The 24,073-nt window shown below is 38.4% G+C and overlaps 3 protein-coding genes across 11 annotated transcripts in view; 2 read left to right on the plus strand and 1 right to left on the minus strand.

The window, feature by feature from the left end:
* LOC133160421 (growth factor receptor-bound protein 10-like) overlaps positions 1–6,276 on the plus strand; it is a 49,185-nt gene extending 42,909 nt beyond the window's left edge. For 7 of the 8 annotated variants that reach the window (XM_061288058.1, XM_061288053.1, XM_061288054.1 and 4 more), the window contains 9 exons: positions 308–445; positions 645–755; positions 1,122–1,220; positions 1,802–1,879; positions 2,032–2,148; positions 2,411–2,477; positions 2,575–2,662; positions 2,749–2,842; positions 3,194–6,276. In XM_061288058.1, coding sequence (XP_061144042.1) covers positions 308–445; positions 645–755; positions 1,122–1,220; positions 1,802–1,879; positions 2,032–2,148; positions 2,411–2,477; positions 2,575–2,662; positions 2,749–2,842; positions 3,194–3,340 — 939 coding nt within the window. In that variant the 3' untranslated portion in view covers positions 3,341–6,276. The remainder of the gene's footprint in view (positions 1–307; positions 446–644; positions 756–1,121; positions 1,221–1,801; positions 1,880–2,031; positions 2,149–2,410; positions 2,478–2,574; positions 2,663–2,748; positions 2,843–3,193) is intronic. The other variant, XM_061288059.1, reaches the window with a different exon arrangement.
* Positions 6,277–6,803: 527 nt separating this feature from the next.
* Positions 6,804–10,469, minus strand: cndp1 (carnosine dipeptidase 1). The gene is made up of 12 exons (XM_061289215.1): positions 10,361–10,469; positions 10,134–10,244; positions 9,825–9,968; positions 9,567–9,729; positions 9,198–9,286; positions 8,760–8,957; positions 8,608–8,692; positions 8,250–8,410; positions 8,007–8,171; positions 7,765–7,906; positions 7,384–7,531; positions 6,804–7,172 (listed from the first exon to the last, which is right to left on the minus strand). The coding sequence occupies exons 1-12, from the start codon at positions 10,373–10,375 to the stop codon at positions 7,094–7,096; spliced, it is 1,500 nt and encodes a 499-aa protein (XP_061145199.1). The 5' UTR covers positions 10,376–10,469; the 3' UTR covers positions 6,804–7,093.
* Positions 10,470–12,130: 1,661 nt separating this feature from the next.
* taf2 (TAF2 RNA polymerase II, TATA box binding protein (TBP)-associated factor) lies at positions 12,131–23,366 on the plus strand. 2 transcript variants are annotated; one of them, XM_061289161.1, is made up of 28 exons: positions 12,131–12,287; positions 12,387–12,519; positions 12,659–12,713; positions 13,378–13,538; positions 13,704–13,822; positions 13,902–14,043; positions 14,313–14,544; positions 14,766–14,950; positions 15,435–15,548; positions 16,191–16,290; positions 16,491–16,576; positions 16,667–16,802; positions 17,066–17,220; positions 17,486–17,600; positions 17,737–17,846; positions 17,930–17,995; positions 18,100–18,226; positions 18,827–18,952; positions 19,347–19,487; positions 19,915–20,025; positions 20,443–20,636; positions 20,866–21,005; positions 21,125–21,194; positions 21,290–21,399; positions 21,780–22,009; positions 22,167–22,325; positions 22,439–22,538; positions 22,608–23,366. In XM_061289161.1, exons 2-28 carry the CDS (start codon positions 12,470–12,472, stop codon positions 22,880–22,882), a joined length of 3,609 nt encoding a protein of 1,202 aa, XP_061145145.1. In that variant the 5' UTR covers positions 12,131–12,287; positions 12,387–12,469; the 3' UTR covers positions 22,883–23,366. The 2 variants fall into 2 exon arrangements, with proteins under 2 accessions (XP_061145145.1, XP_061145144.1); XM_061289160.1 differs by having other exon boundaries at positions 12,389–12,519; positions 22,164–22,325.
* The last annotated feature ends 707 nt before the right edge of the window (positions 23,367–24,073 follow it).

Consider the following 24,073-nt stretch of genomic DNA (forward strand, 5'->3'; position numbering starts at 1 on the left):
GCCAGACATCCTTTAAAAATTAAAGAGGCTTCTGGAAGCCTTTGCATCACTTGGCGGATGACAAGGCAGCTCATATTATTTCTTTTGAAACACAGAGACTGGGTATTTTTGACAAAACCTCGGGACATTTGTTGCTGAATGATGCGGAATTGCCGTGGAACCTCTACATAGATGCTATCTGATGCCATTTCTTTCTGCAGTCAGGTGTAACAAATGTTTGGCTTTGCATCTGGGATGAAATCTGTGAAGGACATATCACAATCAATGAATCTCCTAATTGACAAGATATTATTTCCTCTCTTTTCAGAACTTTCTAGCAACCAGCAGTTGTCCAGAGATCCAGGGTTATCTGTATGTGAAGGAAACGGGCCGAAAATCCTGGAAAAAAGTTTACATGTTCCTGCGGCGCTCAGGGCTTTACTGTTCTACAAAAGGAACCTCAAAGGTGACGCAACTATTGGCCATAAAGTGTATGTCACTAAAGAATGTGTGTTGCCATAGTTCTAGCAGGGTAAATATTTTTTGAAAGCTAATAATGATGCAAAGCACTTTTTTTTCCAGGGGTCCCTCTGTGCCAATCTCTGTGTAACTTAAGGCGGTTTCTGTCTGTCATCATCTTACAAAAGAATTATTTGTGTCTTCAGGAGCCCAGACATCTCCATTTACTTGCAGACCTTGAAGATAGTAACATCTTCACTGTCATCACAGGCAAAAAGCAGCACGGTGCACCCACAGACTTTGAGTTCTGTATCAAGGTGAGTGTCAGATAACAGAGGGGAGTCGGCATGAAATAGTAGGAGCGGAGGAAGAATTCACCTCCAGTTGAACTCTCTCTCTCTCTCTCTCTCTCTCTCTCTCTGTCTGTCACTCGCTCTCTCTCTCTCTCTCCCATGCATACATTTATAAGATTCGCTAGAGATGACTCTTATCTTCAGAATGTTTTTAATTGGTATACAACCAACAGCATTTAGTGGGCTCAGTTTTTTTGTAATGACTCATTCACTGCCATTGACAGCTTAAAGATGTAAAAGATTCATTTGAACAGGGATGCAGTGAACTATCATTTTAAATAGTGAATCCTCTTTTCAAATACTTTTCTAATTCTCTTTGTTCATTTACAGCCCAATAAATGCAGAGGGGAACTCAAGGATTTACGGATTCTGTGTGCTGAAGATGAACAAGGCAGGACATGCTGGATGACCGCCTTTAGATTGTTTAAGGTACACTGTTTTTTTGGTTTATGCGTGCGTAGGACCCAAAATCAGAATATGATTTCATATAGATAGTCAATCGTTAAACAAAACCAGATCTTATATGGTATTTTCAGGGCTGATACAAATGCCGATTTTCAGTAGTCAAGGTGTAGCCCACCATTATTTTGACCCGATGCTCATTTTCATTTCATTTTCCCTTTGTCGTCATTGTGTCTTTAAAAGTTAAATGAAAACTCAAGTAAATAACTCCCTGTAATTTTCTACAGTAATTAAAAATTCCCACAATTTCAAAATAATTTAAATTCATCTTTTGCTTATCTTTTTAATTAAGCAGAAAAAAATGTCAAGGGTTAAGTTAACCGCGAATTTACATAAATAAAGAATATTAAATAAACATAATAAATATTACAACAATATATTAAGTGATTGTTAATTCCCCCCATATTTAGTCAAATGCTCACTGAGATTTGATACGTATAAAGCCGTCCATATTCAATCTTGTGTTGCAAAAAAGAAGTGCCATGACATCTCCCCTCCTAAACGTCCACCCATCAAAAAAGGACTCTGGTGTTTTCTTTTCTTCACAGTACGGGATTCTATTGTACCAGAATTATAAGATTCCCCAGCAGAGAAAAACCCTGCTCTCACACTTCTCAGCACCCGTGGTATGTTACCCTCATTACACAAGGAGCTAAAGCCTCCAAAATCTGACATCTATAAACTCTTAAGACCTAATACCATTACTTTGAAATCCTGACAGATCAGTTTAGTGTGTACTAAACACTAAACGCGTTTGTTGCCCCTCCTTTCCCCTCAGCGAAGTGTGTCCGAGAACTCTCTGGTGGCGATGGATTTTTCGGGAACGATAGGCCGCGTAATCGACAACCCCGTGGAAGCTCAGAGCGCCGCTATGGAAGAGGGACACGCATGGAGGGTGAGTATTTGTTTTATACATGGCACTCTAACGGACACTCACAACATTTCAAATATCAAATACAATCACGCAACAATTCAAACTATTTTCTATCAATCCAGAAAAGCATGTTTTAACTTTTCCCGTTCAGTGCAGTTATTACTTTTCAAAGTACTTTTTTTTTTAAGTCCACTTGAGTTGTATTTAACTTTTCTGCAGTAGTTGTTTATGCCGAAGCACAACTAATCCTGTCCTTTGTATTTGTATGTGACGGCTGGCTCAGAAGAGGAATCACCGAATGAACATCCTCGGCTCCCACAGTCCATTGCATCACTCCTCGTTAAACTCGGGTAAATGCAAATCCTAACGCAACAATGCACATTTTATGTACAGTGAGTTTATACTCAAATTACTGGTCGATTTCACATCCACAAATATTGTTGTCAGTCATCCACATGGCCCAGCTGTGGTTCCATGGCAGAATAACCAGAGAAGAATCCCACCGCATTATCCACCAGCAGGGGCAAGTCGATGGGTAATTTAACATAACGCACCCTTCATCGTTTTCACTTGACACGCTTAAAGTATGAATCTGAAAGTGTGTATTTTCTTATTTTCTAGCTTGTTTCTGCTACGAGTCAGCCAGAGCAACCCCAAGGCTTTTGTGCTCACATTGTGCCATCACCAGAAAATCAAACATTTCCAGATACTACCGGTAAGCATGCTTATATTTTTCAATTGTGTTTGCCATCTCTGCTGATATTAGGTTAGTCCCTCAATTGGCTCTCAGGATCACCAATTGTCAATGTTTGTTACCAAAGGCAAATGGAAACAGTAAAATGACAACGTGTTATGTATCTTTAGCCACACTTCTATCAAACAGTACAGAAGAAGCAAACAGTACTGTTTGGTTGAAATGTTTCTTTTCTGTCCTGGAATAAATTGCGTGGAACCTGCCTCTCACTCAAAGTCAGTCAGAATAGTAGTCATAATAAAATGTAATCCAATTGTAAAAGATTTAAATCACTAACTTGCTCTGATTTCCACTCGCCCGTCTGCTCATCAGTGTGAAGAGGACGGCCAAGTCTTCTTTAGCCTTGACGATGGTGCCACCAAATTCACCGACCTGATCCAGTTGGTGGAATTTTATCAGCTCAACAGAGGAGTGTTGCCTTGTAAACTCAAACACCCATGCACCTTTGTGGCCTTATGACACCTCCCATCGTCCAATGCACCAACCCTGGTGCCTCGGGTCCCGAACTCCCCGTCCCCCCTTCCCAGTTTCACTTGACCTGATTCTGCCCAAAGCAGAGCGAATGTTAATATTGGTTGATTCTTCTAAGAAGTTTGTGAATTGACTGGTGTTTCATTGCTGTTTTTTTTTTTGTTATTATTATTATGATTATTATTATTATTGTTGATGAAAGTCCGCCAGATACTGCTGATTTATTGGATTTCTTTTAGGGTGCATTTGAATGTTACAGAATTGCACGCAGAGTTGCGTAGTCAAGAGGAGAGCATGAACACTGCCATTTGCGTCGATGTTTTTTGCAAAAACTGGTCTTTGTTAAGCTGAGAACTCAGTGATCCTCCAAGATTTGGAATCTCGCAGCTCAAGTGAAGGCTGTCGCCCTCATGTGGACAATCAGCAGAACAGTGAACCCTCTCATGTGTGGACCACTCTTCTCTTTGAGAACTGAAGGCTCGTAGGAACCTCTCGACTTGTTCTCACACAAGACTGCGTTGATTGTCTCTTTTTGTTTTGCACTCATCCAACTGGGAGTGGCCTTTGAGGGTGCTGGACTTCTCCGTTGTTGGAATTACTTGTAACTGTGAGATATGGTGTTGCCGCCTTCTACTGTTTGTGGTTTGGTATTGCAGCAACAAGAGAAAGAAATAGTGTGTGTATATATATATATATATATTATATTATATATATATATATATTATATATATATATAATATATATATAATATATATATATAATATATATTATATATATATACGTATAATACATACACACACACACATACACACACACACACACACACACATACATACATACATACATATATATATATATAGTGAGTGAGGGTGAGAAAGAAAGAGAGAGACTGGACAAATTAGTCTGGTAAAAGTGGATTATGGACACTCTTGAAATGTTGCAACAGATTATTTTTTTAATTGGCTGACAATACAAAATATGTTTTGTCCTTCATTTATTTGCAAAGAGTTTTCATTTTTGAACCCATCGTTTGCAATTGTCTTAACATTCTGAATGTTTGATTCTTCGCTGTCCACATGTTCTACACAGTCTTGTCCAGTTGTTGGTAAGTTCTATGAAGAAATAAAACGCAAATAATTGTGTCAGTTCTGGGAAAGCTAAATGCAACATGTACACAAGTGTCTGTTGGTTAGTATAGCAAAATTGGTTCTCTTAATACACTTTCGATAGAGCAGGCAAGTTGTAAGACAAAAATCTCGCGCTTTACAAAAAATCTTCTCAATTCTGAATTGCTCTTACCGAAAGTCCTCAAGGTGCTGTTAGGCAGTGCCTGTAAATGTTATTGTAACTTGGAATATAAATTGGCGTGCGCTTGATGACACGCAATACTGTCCATCCCATTTATTGTAAATCAGCCTTTTTCTATAAACTGTGAGCATGCAGTACAGCACGCCCTTTGCCAAATTGACGTCAGATTGACGACAACCAACAAAATCAGCATTCTGAATCTCATGCATGTTTTTTTTCTGTCACTGGTAATTTTGCAGGTTGTCATTTTGGATCCTGTTTATTGTGCTTATAAATGTTCCTTGTGTTGCCCAAACTTAGATTCTAAAACATTTTAAGAATCCATTTCTACATATAGATATTTAATTTTTAGCATGTGTCCTTAAGAAAACTAGATAACCAGTTTAGCAATAAAAAAATCTTGTTAGTTTTATTATTTTACCTCATATTTTGGCAGGTTTGTATAAATGTTTTGGCCAACATAATAGGAAGACACCTCAGTTCCAAACTGCACTATTTGTATTGATGTGTGCCTAATAAGCAGCTGTGAAGAGAGATGTTTGGAACTGTAAAAATGTGACACTTGTAGTTCCCCTTGCTCAGAAATGTTGCAAAGAATGTTGGAGTTAATTCTATAAATTATAGCTACTTGCATTTTGTGGAACACTGATGAGGCTCAGCGTGTGATGCATCAAACTCTTAATGAGTTCATTTGCATGCACTTCAGATCTGATGGTGGATTTTCATAGTGTGTCAAATCCCTGAAGCGATTTGTCTTTATTTGGCTTAGTATGTTATACATTAGAAAAGGAAGATTACAACTCAGTGCCTTTAGATAAGGTGGGGATTTTTTTGTTTATTACATTTTTTTTTTTCTTTTGTAACTGAGTCATTACATTTGATTGAATTTGAGGAAACAACAACGTCCCAGGAGTAGCCAATCGTAGTAAATTGTCGCTTTATAGTATATTCCATCCCATTGATTATGATGCAGTCACCCTCCATTATGACGCAAGCGGTTTATATTTTGTATTCTGTTCAATAACTCTTTGTAGATGTTCACGCGTAAATTTCTGTTTTTCGTTTTGTTACCTCTGTTTGCATTTGTCCCAGGAAATGCGACATTTAACAGCCATCTTTATTTAGCTGCTGGTTGTCCTTAAGGTTTATTGAACAAATGATTTGCAGTATAGCCACACTATATTGACACTCTGCATGGTCACCGTTATCTTGAAATGCAATGATGAATCCTTTTTTGTTTGTTTTGTTGTTCAGCAAATATATATGTATCTGGATGTGACTGATCTACTTGAAAATTTTAGATTGTTTTTTTTTCCCTTCAGCGCTGTTCTGTAGTAGTTTTTTTTACCATCAAATAATTGACCAGTGCGAGTTAATATAATGACTATTGTTTTGACATAGCATCTATTGATATATAATTTTTATGATGATTTTTTTTATTGTTAGAATGGACTATTCAAAGAGAAAAACTACTTCAAGATATATGAAGTTTTAAAGCACACTGGTATCCTAATGTTCATGTTCATGTCATTCCAGTTGACAAGAGGTGGAATGTTCATTCACAAAGCATCACAATTTCTGTTCTTTTAACCCATTAAATATATTCTTTTCTCGGATCTAGTAACAAAGAATCCCTACTTCTTTATGCCAAGATGCCTTCATTTCTTTATCTACATGATGATGTCAGGATGTTCATCAAACCTTCTTCGACACAATCAGTTTGAAACACACATCTGAAAAAATTACCTTGATATTTAAATATGAGAACACATTCATCATGTTAATGAGTTCTTACAGTAATTACGAAACATATTGTAAACAAACTACCAGTGTGTACATTTTCAAATGATCACTTCTGCAACATTCCTAGAAAATTGCAATGTCCCATCCCTAAATATCATTTATATTTAGTACCAATAAGTTGACAGTTCAAAGAGGGAATGAAAATATGGATTGACTAAATTTTCTTTCATTGAACATCCCTCATTGCAGGTGATTTTGACTCTGCTGGATCAGAGGCAACCAATCCTGTCGTCCTCAGCTGTTGGAGCGAGGTAAGAGGCAAAAACACGTCATCCTTGGATCCCATTTTCTGACATCAACTATTGTGGTTGTGGGCTTACTAATAGCAGACTTGTGATCATAGCATACAATTGTTTTTATTTACTTGGAATACAGCATGCAAAATATTTTGGGAGCTCAATTGCCTGTAGTAGTACATTTCATATCGTCTTACAGAAATGATCAAAGCATCATGTCAAACTGAGTGGACAAGCAAGTTTTATTATAATTACGAGTCAGTAATAATTAGAAACTATTAAGCTCAGAGGATGAAAAAACAATTGTCCGATCATTGATCATGTGAACAACCAAAGTGACTTTGTCTACTTACAATAATACAAGTTACTGACAAACTGAAGCCACAGAAATGTCTTATATACTGATCTTCTTAATCTGGGACACTTCATACAGGTATGCAATAAATAGCTTGGTCCCTTCAATGTAATTGTACCTGGAAAGAAAGGGTAAATAAACAGTAAGTTAAAAGCCATCATTAAACTTTAATTAACTGTTGCATCCATAAAGGTTTAATGAAGGCAAAGTATGAAAATTAGGAATACTGTACAGCCATAATTAGTGGTGGGCTATCTCCTGACTATTCAAATCAATGTAAAAAATAATTCAGAATGTGGTATGCTATTAGTAGGATATTGCAGTCAAACCTGCTTATTTTCTCATTCTGCGAGTGCAGCCCATCGTCAAAGCCACCGATGGGCAACATGATGATACTTTTTCCAGTCACATCTTGGAAGGTTTTTGCGATAGGGATGGTACCACCCTCACGGATCAAATCAGGATCTGTATTAAAAACTGAGAGAACAAATTTTTTTTTATGCATCACGTCTTGAAAACACGGAAAACTCAGGACCCCTGTAAGTGAAAACCAATCACCATTTGTGTTCCAAATGGGGATGTGTTCCAATTCCTAATTGATAGCCCGGCTGGTCTCTTCATATAGAGTATGACAAGGATTTATTCTATTGTCCTGTTTCCCCATTGCACACAATGTGTTGCATTCAATACCGAATAATGGCGGACAATACCTCTGTTGACAGCTGCTTTCCCGGCCTCATAGAGAAGATCTCGAGGATCAGCTATCCAAGGCTTTGCTCCAACCACCATTGTGACTTTTAGTTTGTTTGGACTGCTCCTCTTGGCAAACATTGAATGCAGGTACTCTGCGACCTTAAATAAAGTAGGGAAATGAGGCGAGCCTCTCCATAGATAATTGGAAGATGGTCCTTTTGACAATCGGCATGTTTAGTATCTAACAAAGCAAACTCACCTGTTTTTTGACTGTCTCAGGTTCCATATTAGGAACTTGTCTAATGGAGAATTTAGCAGTAACCTTAGCAGGGATGACGGTTTTAATGCCAGGGTCAGAGAATGCTCCCTCAATGCCATGGATGGAGACAGTAGGATAGCGCCACTTATGAGTCAACAAGTCCACCTGCAAAAGCAAAATAACTTTTCTTGGCACATTCATCATGCTTGAGACGATAACTACAAAGTTATTCAAATTTGCCACCTTGTTATTGTACATGAGCTCACTAACGCCAATCTTGCTCTTGTAGTTGTCAAGGTCAAACTGGATGTCTTGGTACGTTTTCAATTCTTCAACAGAGAGGGGAGCGACAGCTTCCGTGATTCCAGGAACCAAGATCTTACCACTTGGGCTTATTAGAGAGTCTGCAGAGTGCAAGATTTGGATTTACGTTTTTACTTATAGCTGACCAACAATTATTTGCAGTTAATATGACGCAGATCTCATTTTCGGAAAGGTTGGTGACCCCTGGTCTAAACTATCACTACAAGCGTCTTGCTGCAATTCCACCTAAAATCAATATTGTCAATAAGTTAAATTCGATTTCCATTTCCACTCTTACCAAGAAGCCCAATAAGATCAGTCATTGGTTCTATCACAGTGCCTCCGTAAACACCAGAATGTAAGTCCTGCTTAGGGCCTTCAACCTGCAAATGTAAGAGTTAAGAATTTAGGTATAGCTTTTTTTCTTCTTCGGCAACCTTAACATACAACCTCAGCAAAGAAATAGCAGTTGCCTCGAGTGCCGTAGGTTAGAGCCGGTTTTCTGCTGAGCCAGCCACAGTCAGAAATGACAATGTAATCCACATCAGAGAAAAATGTGTCTCTGTGTGACTGAATCATTGCATCCAGACCATTGGAGCCCGTTTCCTCCATGCCCTCAAAAAGGAATTTCACATTTACTGGTAACTCCTGGAGGGTAGAGATGAAAACAATTAGAACATTAAACCTGTTTCGAGATTTATGTTGACAAAAGGTTTGGAAAGATCTAAATCATTGAAAAAATGAAAACTCGGGATGGTTCATTATTTTCAAAGTGATCAACAGTGCAATGACAAACTTTAAGTTGGTTGTAGGTTTCCGCATTGAGACACACTTTCCAAAGAGTGTATAAATCAAAATTGCTACTTAGTAATATGGAGATGGTCACACCATATTAAGGGACTGGTAAGCGTCCACAGCATGAATCCAAGCTAAAACTGGAGCTTTGTTGTCAGATGCCCCTCTGCCATAAAGGTTACCTGTAAAGAAAGAAATACATCAATGCATGAATTCAATTCTAGTAATTCTTTGTAGTGTTTGTGGTGCACTTAGAATGTCTAATTTCTTTGGGTAATTTTGGTAGGTCCATATAATTGAGAAAAACCTCATAATTTGGAAATAGATTTTTTTTTGTCAAGCTTAATTCTTTTTGCATTATGTTAAATTTCTCGTGACATGAAAAATATGTCATTTTCTGAAATCATTTTAGTTTTGTTTTCATGCATGATATTTTGCAACGAAAACATCAAAAGCTGTTACCATTGAGTTCAGTTAAGTTGAATGGATCAGTTGCCCAGCCATCCACAAGCTTTGCTGGTTGGACATCTGTATGACCGTAGATACACACGGTGTGCTTGTCTGAATCATTCCCAAACTGAGCAGTCACAACCTTTGGCAACATAACAATCCGTCCGTCAGGCAGCTAGATGATAGAAACAAAGATGACATTTAAAATTGAGGATAGTTAATTTTTTGTCTATGTGTGTCTGCAGATTTGCGACCGACACTTCAACTAACCTCTTGATTACCAACGTCTATTAAGTTGACGCTTCCTCCCATTTCTCGAAGCTTCTTTGCAGTCAATTTCATCATGTAGTGTAATTCTGGTCTTTTAAGGATGTTGGTGGAGTCACTTTCAACAGCCACCCATTCCCGTAGAGCCTAAAGTATACATAAAAATATACTCAAGTAAAACAAAATCACAGACAACGTAAATATATATATATTTTTTTTGTCATCAGTTGAGCTTGATCCATTAACATTTACTAATAGTCAGCATTTTGTGTACGTGGTGACGAAAGGATAGAGACAATTAGAAAAGCGTACCTCGACATACTCTTCTTGATGACTATCCACATAGTTTGCCAGTTCGGTGTACTGGAAACCACGAACACCAGAGAAGAGCAGCAAGCTCAAGAGTATCCCTGGATGATTCATCTAACGAGATAGTTGAAGTTGCATATTTTAAGTGAATACATTTCAATTCATCGAAGAAAGTATATTCAGTGTTGGTGTCTTCCACCTCCTAACAAAATGCAGTCCAGCATACTGACCTTTGGATGTTTCATAATGCCTACGAAAAATCAAGGACTGCTCTCAGCTTCTGTTTGGAGAGCTCTGCTTTTTTGGGGGACATTTAAATAGCTTCCACCCCCACCCCACTGCACCCCACACGCACACCTCATATAAAACTCAAGCAAAACCTTTCCTGACAGTGGAAAGAAAGCTGACTGATTATTTTTTAGGCTGACATGCACAAGAACAGAGATTTACTCTATTGATCCTGTTGGATGAATCCACACCAGGGTTCAGCCGGAACAAAAACACTGTGATGGATTAGCACATTCCTGTTGTCTGACTTCCAAGCAGCTCACAGTGGTCTGTATTTATTACCGGCATTAGAAGGTGAAACTTTTCAAAGCAAATTGCTTCTCCTTTGTTGCTTGAGAGACTTAAAGTTAGTAAACTGTCACACAGAGTCACACAAATCACACAAAACGGGTTACAGATAGCATTACTTGTGTAAAATCTCTACTTTTTTTATGATTTAGGCTACTGGTTAGTAAAGCTGATGGTGAGTTGCAACCAGGTTACCAGCTATTCTCTATCAGAGACTTTCTTAGCAGACCGCCACTGTAGAGTTGAGGCAAAAGGTACAAATAGATACAAAGTGTATTGAGCTGAGGAAGGACTGTTCGTTTTGTTCATAGCGGCCTCATAGTGTCCTCATCTGTGTCAACATTGTTTTTTACAGTCAGCTTTTCTGGCCCCTGCTCAGGATTTCTCTTTTGGTTTATTTTTTTTCTCCCAGTTATTATGTAAAAGGGGAAAATGGCCACATTTTGGTGAACTTCTTTCCTAGTTCTGCCAACTTAGTCATTTGTTCAGGGTGGACTACAGTATATCTATAGTTTGGAGGGTGAAATCAGAGGATTTGGACAATTTTAAATTAAAAATTGGGTCTAATCGATTTAGTTGTCAATTACTTTCATCGATTAGTTGTCGATTAATCAGTTATTTGTGACACCTTTTGTGGATCCGGCTTGGAGCTGGTGAAGTAATAGCTGTTGCCTCACACTTTCCACTGCATCCTGGGTTGGATGCCAGTGAACAAAACGCAAGCGAGTTTAATTTTGTCCAGGTTTAGGTCTCTAACCTTATTAACACAGTCGATTGAGTTTTGGACGTGATGTGGTTTATTGCTCAGCAAGGGTGCTTAGATGTTGGCCACATACTTAACAATATTATAAGTCAGAGAGTTGATGCTGCTGACAAGGGGACTGAGATCTGACCCTTTGTATATTTTTGGAAGAACTAAATACCAGGAATGGTCCCCTGTGAATAAAGCCGGTCATATAGTTACACTGTTGATGGTTTCTGACTTTTGTAATGTTTGTGGCACTGATTATTCTCTTACACCCAATGGGCGGGTCTTTTTCCAGTATTTCATACATGTTGGCGCCATTGCAAAGTGTGTGTCTGTGGGCTTGATGATCTTGGGGCCACCAAGTGTGTTTTTATTATTATTACAGAAAAATCATAGCCAGTTGTATAAAACAGGTTGAGGAAACTGCAATATCAATTCAGGTAACATAGGGATGCATAAACAATATTAGTGGAGGAAATAATTTCAAACACATTGTTTTTTTTTTTTTTTTTGGTGCTCTAGTATTTACAAAAAAACAAACCACAAGTTATTTTGTTTTTGTTTTTGTATTTTCTTCATGTCCATTCATTTACTCATTCAATTACAATTTTAGTACAGTAGATGGCGGTAATGCTGACTAAACGTTCGATTCCGCCTTCAATATTGTGGCATTCGCTGTAGAAGAAGAAAAGAGGATGCGGAAACAGAAAACGAAAGAATAATACATACGACTTAAGTTTTACCTATTGAGTAGAAATGATACATGCCTCGATCCGTGCATGATACACTTGCAGTCGCGATCTCTGAAGAACATTTCTGAGTGGATCCAACAAGTATGTATCCGCATTGAGGGCTAACCTAATCTTTTTACTACCTCATCTAAAAATCAGACGTGGTGTGGAATCCGTTTTTGTCTCCGATCTTTCTCTTAGAGGGATTTACTGTTCTGTACGTGCTACCAACACTACTCAACTAATGAAACGAGGTTGAGCTTTCCCGTGACAACGAAACGAGGATGAACAAGAAAAGGGATAAAGGATTTGAGAGTCCACGACCCTTTAAATTATAAGTATTTTTTTCTTTGCATTAATACATAACGAGATTTCAAATACCCCTTAGTTGACTAGAAAGCACCTCGTTAATAGGAAGTACGTACAGTATGTTTTTAAAATGATATGTAATGTCATTTTGCCTTTTCCTTTACGACCCACCAGGTTGTGTGCATCAACAATATCAACTTCCAAAGAAAATCTGTGATTGTGAGTATAAACGCTAAGATGAATTTTACTGCTTAACTACATTATCAATACTTGCAGAGGATAATAATATCCTACAAGACCCACATCTTATAAAATGCTATTCATGTCAAGTGTTGTGTCAAACATACGATTTTTAAGTTTACGATGCCCAATTTTCCACAGAATGCGGTCATAGTGGCATTAATTACGTCTTTATTATATCGGGTGTTGCCCACTACTGTGAGCACTTTGCATGGCTGCAGGATCACAGATTACTGCTTTGTTTCACTAAACAAAAAAACGAAACAAAATGGTCCATTGGTGTATATGACACCAAACCTTTATTTCATTTGGTAATATGATTTTAAGATTAGTTTTTTTGTCTTTGTGATCTTTAAAAATAAAGAAATTAAAGAAAATAAATATATTTTTTTCACTCAAAAACGGTGATCTGAAAATGACATGTTTTGGGTGGATTTCATGTTTGGGACAATTCAAATAAAAAGCAGCCACGGAGCCTCGATTTATGTTTGACATCCTTATCCTACTTTTTGCTTGCCTTTTCATGACCTCATGGGCATGACAAACATGATAATAACAAGTGAGGGGACTGTTTTAACACGTAATGATTGTAATTCAAAATAACTAATGATAATTTTTCCTCTTCTTTTTTTCCTTCACCCAGGGCTATGTTGAGTTGACCATAATCCCTACAGTGGCTAACCTTAACAGAATCAAGTTAAACAGTAAACAGTGCCGTATCTACAGGGTTCGAATAAATGATCTTGAAGCTTCAGTCATTTACAATGACCCTACTTTGGAAGTGTGCCACAGTGAGTCCAAACAGTAAGTACAGTATGTCAAAAAGGTTTTGGATCTGGGTTTGCATTTATGTACTGCTGCTTTTTCCAACAACTCAGTTCAAACTTAGTTTTACTAAATGATTAAATTAGACTTTGTTGGTACACCCCAGCCTAAATATTTGGTATGATTTGTTTTTTTTTTCTACAGAAGGAACCTGAATTATTTCTCTAGTGCCTACACTGCCGCAGTGAGTGCTGTGGACCCAGATGCAGGACATGGGGAGTTGGTCATCAAGGTTCCTTCTGAACTTTGGAAACAAGGAGATGGTGAGGCAATTTAACCTAACCTCAGTGCATGACTATATCTCATCTTTTTTGCCCAACCTCTCTCTCTCTCTCTCTCCAGATTCACATCTTTTAAAGGTATACATTGAATTTTCCCTGGACCAGCCAAAAGGTGGTCTCCACTTTGTTATCCATGATGTGGAAGGCAGTATGGCAGAGAGAGGTGCTCACGTGTTTTCCTTCGGACACCACAACTCCACTCGGTATTAGTAATGCTTTTATTTTATGTACAAATCTTGAGGTACATTACTGCATATGTTTTAATTGGTTATAGCACTCACCTGATAGTTATTATTAATGAAATTCAGTGTTCAATTTTTTTTTCCACTTTATTTCTTTTATTGGAAAATTTTAATCCTTGATCGTGTAAGATACACAGTGTATGTTGTGATCCTTTGGGATACCTTCATGAAAGCAAAGACTTCTGGTGAACTGATTGATGACACGGTGTTTCCTTTTGTCTTTCCCCAAGGTTCTGGTTCCCTTGTGTGGACTCTTACTCAGAGCTGTGCACATGGAAGCTGGAGTTCACCATAGATTCCTCCATGGTTGCAGTGTCATGCGGTGACCTAGTAGAGACAGTCTACACACATGACATGAGAAAGAAAACTTTCCACTATGTCCTAGCTATCCCAACTGCAGCCCCCAACATTTCCCTGGCTGTCGGGCCTTTTGAAATCCTTGTGGACCCCTACATGCATGAGGTGTGTTTGTGGTTGTTTTGTGGTTTGAAAATGTTCACCTTTTGCTTGCACATAGTTGTGCAAAGTAATTGGTGATCAAGCATTTATTTGTTTTTGCTGCACAGAAAATAGACAGATGTGAAATCAGGATAACTGTCCTCCCTCAACTTGCTTACCAGAACAGATTAAACTCAGCCTTGATAGAGTTTAACCATGACTTTATTGTTCTGTCCTCCCATCAGGTGACCCACTTTTGCCTGCCCCAACTGCTGCCACTTCTCAAGCATTCCATGTCTTACCTGCATGAGATTTTTGAGTTCTATGAAGAAATTCTGACATGCCGCTACCCTTACTCCTGCTTTAAGACTGTTTTTGTGGATGAGTCCTATGTGCAAGTGTCTTCCTATGCTTCCATGAGCATCTTCAGGTAAGCGACATTTTGAGTAACTTGCTTTTTATTATATATCTATTTTTTTCTTTTTCACATTTGTAGTTGGAATGTTCAGTGGTAACTTGTTGAGCTAGCTTCTGGTGTGCTTTCCTTAGCCACCTGGTGTCAGTATAAGACATACTACTCCTAAAAAAAGTTCAAAGTTTGAAGACATTGATGGTAGGGGTGTAATGGAATGTAATTTATGGAATATAACGTGACACGATAATCTCCTAGATTTCTCCATACTCTGTCATCAAAGCTAGAGACTGATATGCCAATTAGGCCTTAGAGCAGATATCTTTAATTAAAATTTGGAGGGATTTTGTTGCGAGGGTGTTTCAGGGCAAAGATCCAGGCCTGAAAATCCAATATCACACATTTCTTTTTACAACATGTACGTGATTTTTCGAAACATGTTTTTAGTTTGGGTATTTCCCTCCCCGCTTCTCACGTCACAGGACTTTGCCATGTCTTCCAGCACTAACCTACTGCACAGTGCGATGATCATCGACCAGACCCCTTTGACACGTCGTTGCCTTGCCCAGGCCTTGGCTCAACAGTTTTTTGGGTGTTTCATCTCCAGGATGTCTTGGTGAGATACATTTGTTTTAAATGCCCACTGCTGTAATATAGCTGATAGATACACTAATCTCTTGTCATGCGTCACAGTATCACTTTCTGAAAAAAAAATATTTTGAGTACACTGCCTATTCAATGGTGACACCTAACGGTCAAATGTGACCTACATGTACATCAAATGACTCCTACATTTGTTTTATTATGGACTTGAAAACAAAAATATGCCTATCATGTCATTAAGACCGTGCTGATGTATTTTGATCAGCAAAAGCCCTAGTATAACTGCCGACAAAGTCTTTTGTATCCCTTGCTGTTAATAGCTATTTAGAGCAAAGCTCAGTGCATACAAACTAACGGCCGAGCCAACTTGGAGCATTCTCCCTCCTTTGATATTGAAAGCAAAGAACAAATTTTACATACCTTGGTGTTGTTATAATGATCCACCACACATGGAAAATAATTGGGGTTGATCACTGTGAGTAATGCAACCCGTCCTTTTCCGTACTTTTGCACACAAATTCTTGTGTGTGATCAACAGACGAAGTCCGCTGAGCCGCAGACAGGATTAAAAATGAGAATAGCACTTTTAATTCAGCAACCTTATGGGAAGCAATCAAGTGCATAGTTACTGTGAATTTTTACATATGTTCTGCAGGGCTGACGAGTGGGTATTGAAGGGAATCTCGGGATATATCTTTGGCCTGTATCTGAAGAAGACTTTTGGAGTGAACGAGTATCGGCATTGGATCAAAGAGGTATCTGCTTGAGTCCAAGATATATAGAGAATAGCATTGTACAATTGAATATTCATCGTTTGTATTCCGAGATCTTGTTTCCATGGCATGACTTCCATTGGGCAATACTTCTTGCATGACACCCAGACATTACATGCAATATTTGAAGGTGTCACAACATCTATGGTCTATTTTTAAATTAGATGTCTATTTTGTCTCAGGAGCTGGACAAAATTGTGGAATATGAACTCAAGATGGGAGGTGTTCTTTTGCACCCAACGTTCAGTGGAGGCAAAGAAAAGGACAAGTAATACATTTAAATTCAGTTCCAATCTCTAGAGTGAATCAAATTAAACAGGTTGAAATCACATGCTCATACTAGTACTTCTTTTTCCAGCCCAACTCCCCACCTTCACTTCTCCCTAAAGCACCCACACACATTGTCATGGGAGTACTACAGAATGTTCCAATGTAAGGCTCACTTAGTGATGAGACTGATTGAAAACAGGATCAGCATGGAGTTCATGTTGCAGGTGAGCTGTCTTTATTTTTCTATACTGCATAACAATACGCATTGTATCGGACGGCGTGCTCTTTTCGTCCGAGGTTTTCGAGTTCTATGCTCTCAAGTGCTCAGTATGGACTACTTCTATTGCCTCATTGGTGAAATGTTGTTCAGATATTTTGTCTTTTTACATCCTTAAACCACCTGCGTATTAATCAGTCAATGTAATTACAAACGGCATGATTTGGACCAAAAATCTGCGACTTACTTTTTTGTCTATATTTTCTTCAGGTTTTCAACAAGCTTTTGAGTCTGGCTAGCACAGCCTCATCACAGAGATACCAGAGTCACATGTGGAATCAGATGCTTCTCTCTACTCATGCCTTCTTGAAATCCATCTCTAATGTCTCTGGCAAAGACATATCCCCTCTTATCAAACAATGGGTGTATCCTTCAATCCACTGATCTGGGCTATAGTCTGATCTATGTAATTTCATATAGCCTGTAAAAGTCTGAAATAATCAAGTGTGCAGTAAATTATTTCTTTATCGGTCTTGTGGAGTGCAATATTTTTTTCTCTTGTAATGTAAGTTGTCAAGTATTTCTTTGACTAAAAACTTTTTGGCAGTAATCCTAAAGAGAGCACACACGCAAATGTTTATTGTTCAAGTCTTTCTTTCATTTATAATCTCTTAATTTATTCATAACCAGAGATCAGAGTGCTGTGGTAAAATTCTATGGCAGCTTTGCCTTCAACAGAAAGAGGAATGTTTTGGAGCTAGAGATCCGCCAAGACTACACATCTTCAGGAACTCAGAAATATGTTGTGAGTGTTATGAATCTGTGTGTCATGATTATTTATAAAAGGGCATTTGAACAGTCGGTAACAAAAAAACAGGCTCATTCAAAGACCTCATATAAATATGATATACTATCTTCTCAAAATTTTCTATATCCCCCAGGGTCCCATCAAGGTGACGGTGCAGGAACTAGATGGGTCGTTCAACCATACCCTGCAAATAGAGGAGAACAGCCTCAAACATGATATTCCATGTCACTCCAAGAGCCGAAGGTGCCGTAAAACCTCTGCTAAATATAAAAAAATTGACTATGAAAATGCTCCTTATCATTTTCATTATTTGATATTCTTCCTAGAAATAAGAAAAAGAAAATTCCACTGATGAATGGAGAGGAAGTGGACATGGACTTATCAGCCATGGAGTAAGAATTCAATACGGCAATTACTAAATTTGCATTTCCAAAATAGTTTAGCGAAGGGACGAGACTGACAGGTAACCTGTACCTTGCTCTTCTTTCTCACATAGTGCCGACTCTCCTCTGCTGTGGATACGGATTGACCCTGATATGTCAATTCTGAGGAAGGTCGAATTGGAGCAAGCTGACTTCATGTGGCAATACCAGCTGCGTTATGAAAGAGATGTAGTTGCACAGGTATGTAAGGTCTCGTTCATATTGTGTGAAACAGTAGTTGAGTTCTCAATGCGGGTGTGAAATGGTGTTCAGGAGTAAGATTGATTTGATTTGTGGGTGGTAAAACGTTGGCCAGATCTACCTATCAAGTGATTACAAAAATAGTACTGCGGTATTAGCTACAGGATTTAAGGTTACTGTTCTATAAATAAATTGAAGAGCTAAAAGGATATATGGATTGGTAATGGCTAGCTGCAATAAATATTGTATTATTATTTATTGTTATGTTATGAATGAAGATTCAACTGTAGTAAGATTACGGGTACAGATACACTCAAGGGCATCAAAGAATAATTTTGAGACAATTTATTCAGCCTGTCTTTTTTTACATTATTATTATATTTTAAGATAACAATAGCAATGTGAACTAGCCAACATGAAGCCACGGCTGCTATGTTAGTAGGGTGAATTATTTGTAGTAGAGCGTTCCTTTAGAAAGTCAGTATTCTACAATCCACTCGCAGGTGGTAGAAAAGTTTGACTTTGCTTTTGGACTTTGCCATGCAGATCATTCCAACATCAATATTTTTTCTTCATGGCTGCATGTTTTGGATTTTGCAGGAGGAGGCCATATCAGCTCTTGAAACCTTCCCAACTCCTGCCTCCAGACTGGCTCTGACTGACATCCTTGAACAAGACCAGTGTTTCTACAAAGTCCGCATACAAGCCTGCTTTTGTTTGGCAAAGGTATATTTTTAATTTAATTTATTTATTTATTTATTACAGGGACCGCACATATTAATGAACATTTCTGTCAATATGCCAGAGTTAGCCAGAAGGCCATTTTCCCATATGATACTGTACCTTAACTTGATGGTGCCTAAAACGTTTCAAGGTTCATATTACACTAATTAGGTTGCACGATGACCAAATGATTACCATGTACAGTAAGTAAACACCAATTTATCCTTTATTCTTGATTATATGAATTTTGAGATTGTCTGGATTTGTATGATAAACGTGTTTAGAAAAAAGGTAAATCACAAAAAGGCAAATACCTTTCCTTGGCATTCTTAGCAATGCATTTCCATTTAAGTATTGAAATATGAAAACTGTTGTTCTGTGCACCTATTAATTGCAGATAGCCAATGCTATGGTGAGCACGTGGCAGGGCCCACCAGCTATGAAGTCTCTTTTCACCAGAATGTTCTGCTGTAAGAGTTGCCCCAACATTGTGAAGACCAACAACTTCATCAACTTCCAGAGCTACTTCCTGCAAAAGGTAGATTGTTCTTATCAAAACAGGCACCGAATATTTTACTATTCGGGTATCTTTACTCAAACTGTTGTCCTTCTTGTGGGTTGCTTGAAAGAGATGATTTGATTTAAGAAAATGGCGGTTGCCCTTTTTATATATATTTCATGTTATTTCATTTGTTATCTGGTGTCACAGTACCATATATAACCTCAGAGTCATTTTGAGGTTCTTATTAGACCACAAGAGAGGAAATAAACAGCCTTTACAATATGCCAAGCAAAGGAAAGGTACTGATAAATCGTGGAAGGTGTGAAGTTAAAAAAATATATCTATAACAGCTTTTTCTCATTGTTGGATATATTCTTCAATTGCTGTTATTATTGGCTGTTAAGTCTACCCATCTCTTTTGTAATTTACACCTAACATACCCTTTTTCTGTCTGCCTTGCAAGACTATGCCTGTTGCCATGGCGTTACTCAGAGATGTCCAGAACCTCTGTCCCAAAGATGTCCTCAACTTCATACTTGATCTTATCAAGTACAACGACAACAGGAAGAACAAAGTAAAGACACCGCAACACAGTTATCTAAATTCTTAACACTGCCCAAATTTCCTTACTTTTCATAATTTTAGATTTTTTCCTAAAACAAGATATTCCTGTAATGATGGCAAATTCAGGCGTTATAGCAGCACACAACAGTTTGTTTAAAATGAATAAATACCATGAAAATAAATACAGGCTTAGAAATTTATATATAGACTCTACTATATGTAAATGGAATTGAGTGTGTGATGAGTCTATTGATTGAGGTTGGTGGTGAGGAGAATGTAATGACTTCTTGTGGCCCACACTGCTGTTGTACGTCACGTACTGACACAATTTGCAGTGTGCATTGCATGTCAATTAAGTGCTTTTATTTATTTTATTTGTTTTGTTGCTCACCGGACTAACACTCTCGCGTTCTTGGTCTGTTTGCAGTTCTCGGATAATTACTACCGTGCAGATCTGCTCGAAGCACTGACCAACTCTTTGACGCCAGCCATCAGTATCAACAATGAGACTCGAACAGTGGACAATTTAAATGCTGATGTGCGTCTCATTTTGGAGGAGATAACTAGATTCCTCAACATGGAGAAACTATTGCCAAGCTACAGGAGCACAATTACAATCAGGTAGCTGCCGTTAGCTAAGTGTGTTGAAAAACAAAAATAGACAGGCAAGATGGTAGTTACAAACTGCGGATTTGATTAAATTGTCGTTTTGAGATATTTTGCTTTTCACTTTGCCTGACAATACTGTTGCTGTTTTTTTTTGATTCGTTTCAAGTTTATTATTTAATTTTGCTTAATCAGATTGTATTTTTTTTATTATTTTTCTCCATCTCTTGGGCTTTGTTCATAGTTGTCTTAAAGCCATCCGACAACTTCAAAGAAACGGTCACATCCCAAGTGAAGCATCACTCTTCAGGTCCTATGCAGAATATGGCCACTTTGTTGATGTTCGTGTTGCTGCGCTAGAGGCTCTGGTTGACTATACAAGAGGTAAATTGCAAGCGTATTGATGGTATCCATCGTTTGATTAGCTTTGGCTATGTAAGAAGTTAAAACCATTTTTTTTTTCCTGCTGTATGAGTTATTTGTTTGTGTCATTTATTTTGCAGTTGAAAAGAGTGCAGTTGAGCTGCAGTGGCTACTCAACCTGGTTCAAAGTGACCCAGCTCCTTATGTCAGGTTAGTAAGGCTTTCAGGCTTTCTCGATATAGTGCAGGGGGTCATCACTTAATGACAGTTGACCACAACACTTTCAACATATGTTGTTCTGTCAGACATAAGATCCTAGCCATGCTTTCTAAGAATCCACCCTTCACCAAGACAACAGAATCAGCTATATGCAATGAAGCTCTTGTGGACCAGCTTTGGAAGCTTATGAACTCAGGTGAGTCTCGGACAAAATCCTGTCGATATGCTTATCTGTCTAAAACCCTTTTCCATCTAATGCATTTATATACTGCAGCTCAAAGGAATAAACAGAGGCGGTTAGTATAAAGAGTGTCACATATTGATTGAATAAAGGCTTTGCAAATACTTGCTGGAAGAGGGTTGAGCTGTCAAAGGGATGGTAAGGATTTTATAATGAAGCAGCAGGAAGTCTGAAGCTAGAAATTGGACAAGTGTGGGAGATTTGAGCAGCAATAGGAGGTATGTGATATGTGTGATGGGACCGAATTGTTGCTGGATACTTATATATACTTGTATATAAAATCCTCATATAAAATCACCAATAAGTATTTGACTTTTCACCCTTTTTCTCCTCAGGTACCTCTCACGACTGGCGCCTGCGTTGCGATGCTGTCAACCTCTACTACACTTTGTTTGGGTTGACTCGGCCTTCCTGCCTGCCCCTCCCCGAGCTCGGCTTGGTCTTGAACCTAAAGGAGAAGAAGGCAGTACTAAACCCCACCATCAAGCCTGAACCGAGTGTTGGTGTGGTCATTGACACACCCGCCAGTATTGGAATCCATGGTGTCGGTTTAAATTATCCACCTGTAAGTGCTATGCTGGAAACAATTCATTGATGATGAAAAAGTGGGGGCAAATTGATTCCATAGGACGGATAAAAACGGGATTGTACACATTGAGGGAATTAAATAAATAAATGCTGTGGATAGGAAACATCATATCTCTTTTCTTTCCCTCTAGCAGGAGGATGAAGAGCCTGATCCTATTTCACTCGGCGTGTGTGGTGTAGGGCAGCCTCCTCAGGGCATCAAGAGAAAAGCCGAGACTCATCTGGGCTCCCCGCCAGAACCCGGACAAGCATTGCAACACCAAGATGATGACGGTAGACGCTACAAGATCAGAGTAAGGAATTGTTATTCTTCTTGTTGTCTATTGCCAAGGTTGGATGGTGTTTTTTTAATATATTGCACAAAACATTCCTCAGTTCTGAAATGTTTTGCTCTGGTTGGTTGTAGTTTAACATGGAAGAGGAAGATATTGATATGGAGACTGTCCACGATAGTCAGGCCTTCATTCATCATCACCTCAACCTTTTGGAGCGACCCTCCACACCAGGTGATATACTAACACGGTTGTTCAGATATTTCAGTTTGTTTACCACCACAATGATGCTTTTCTTTGAAGGTAAAGAGCCGGCATTCGTCGAGCAGTCAATGCTCTCCATGCCTGCCACGCCTATACCATCTTTCTCCAAAGACTCCACTGCACCCTTGCCTTCAAAACATAGAGGGGAACATGGCCACCACCATCACGAACACAAAAAGAAGAAGAAGAAGAAACACAAACATAAACACAAGCACAAGCATGACAACAAGGACAGAGAGAAAGGTAACTGGAATCCTTACAGCAATAGCCCAGTCAGCGGCAAGTCCCTCCAATCACCATCGCTATCCGAATAAAATCTTCGCAAGAAAAGTTAGTTATCCTTCACAGTATGACATTTTTATGTCAATAGCGGACTCATAGTTGACCAATCATGTCATGCAGGTGAGAAATGTATATGCTTACTTTTTAAAGTATTCATAATGTCCTTCTTTGGAGGATGTGGGGGTCTCCTTGTTAGCGAGATAAAAAAGTGAAGTTTACATTGCTAATGTCTTGAGCAATGCAGCATTGTGAACATTTGGAATTTAAAATTGAGATAACCTAGAGGGTTTGTAAATTGATAGCCAAAGTTTCTGACTGTCTTTAATGATGATGAGCTAATCTTCTAATGTCAGTTTAGCTAGTCAAACCTTCTCGTCAGTCTATGTAATTTTTAATGAACTTGTCGACATTGCAGTCCTTTCTTTTTTATAATGAATACAATTATGTTTTTATTTGATGTTATTTTCACTGCCAGTTGTTGTTTCTCACTGTTTAAACTTTAAAAATAACAATATACACGTGGTGTCATGATTTTAAAATCGCTGCATGGAAAAGAAGTATAATTTAATCAACAGTAGTGTGCCTACAATGATTTTTACTGATGAGGGCAGTACTGCAAAACCATGAGGACACAACCAATCTACAAATGAAATATGGGTTAAAAAAAAAAAAAAAACTGGCAAAGATTGCTGTTTACACTTGACAAATGTTCAATAATGTTTCTCACTTTTTAAAAATAGGTAAATAACCTAAACTACCTGAAATGAAACATGATCGTGAAAGAACTTCATTGATTATATGATATTGGAGAAAGTGACCATGGTGGCCTATACCATGTACTACTAAGTTACAAAAACTCTATTTTAAAGTAAAACTGCCCAACCGTCAGCAGTTCCTCAGCACGACTGGCCACGTTGAGCTACCAGCCCGAGCCCACATGCCTGAAGAGAGCCATGCATGCCATAGCCTGGCCTTGTTCATCGCTCTGACAATGGCGGTTTCTGCCTTGGACCCAACATCCACCGGATTGCATGGGCATGTTTTGAATAGCTGTGGCATTCATTTAAAACCACTTCCCTAATTCGACATTGCAGGTATTCTTTCTTAGTGTTTTCTCCCTTTGTGGAGTTTTGTCATTGGTTTTTTTTTTCCCTCCCTGACACTATTTTGGAAGAAAGTTTATTATAATTACACTCATGAATTTCTCCTTAGTGTTCTGCTAT

The sequence above is a fragment of the Syngnathus typhle genome, linkage group LG10 (genome assembly GCF_033458585.1).
Source record: "Syngnathus typhle isolate RoL2023-S1 ecotype Sweden linkage group LG10, RoL_Styp_1.0, whole genome shotgun sequence".
In the NCBI taxonomy this organism is placed as follows: domain Eukaryota; kingdom Metazoa; phylum Chordata; class Actinopteri; order Syngnathiformes; family Syngnathidae; genus Syngnathus; species Syngnathus typhle.

Bases quoted from the DNA above. Each gene is read 5' to 3' on its own strand.
- cndp1 (XM_061289215.1), bottom strand. The intron at 9,287-9,566 runs GTAACAGCTTTT...CTTTCTTTACAG, and splicing joins CAACTTAACTGAACTCAATG to GTAACCTTTATGGCAGAGGG. The intron at 7,532-7,764 runs GTATTGTCCGCC...TTGTTCTCTCAG, and splicing joins GAAAGCAGCTGTCAACAGAG to TTTTTAATACAGATCCTGAT.
- taf2 (XM_061289160.1), top strand. From the start codon at position 12,470: ATGAACAAGAAAAGGGATAAAGGATTTGAGAGTCCACGACCCTTTAAA. The intron at 17,996-18,099 runs GTAAGAATTCAA...TTTCTCACATAG, and splicing joins ATGGACTTATCAGCCATGGA to TGCCGACTCTCCTCTGCTGT. The intron at 22,326-22,438 runs GTAAGGAATTGT...GGTTGGTTGTAG, and splicing joins GTAGACGCTACAAGATCAGA to TTTAACATGGAAGAGGAAGA.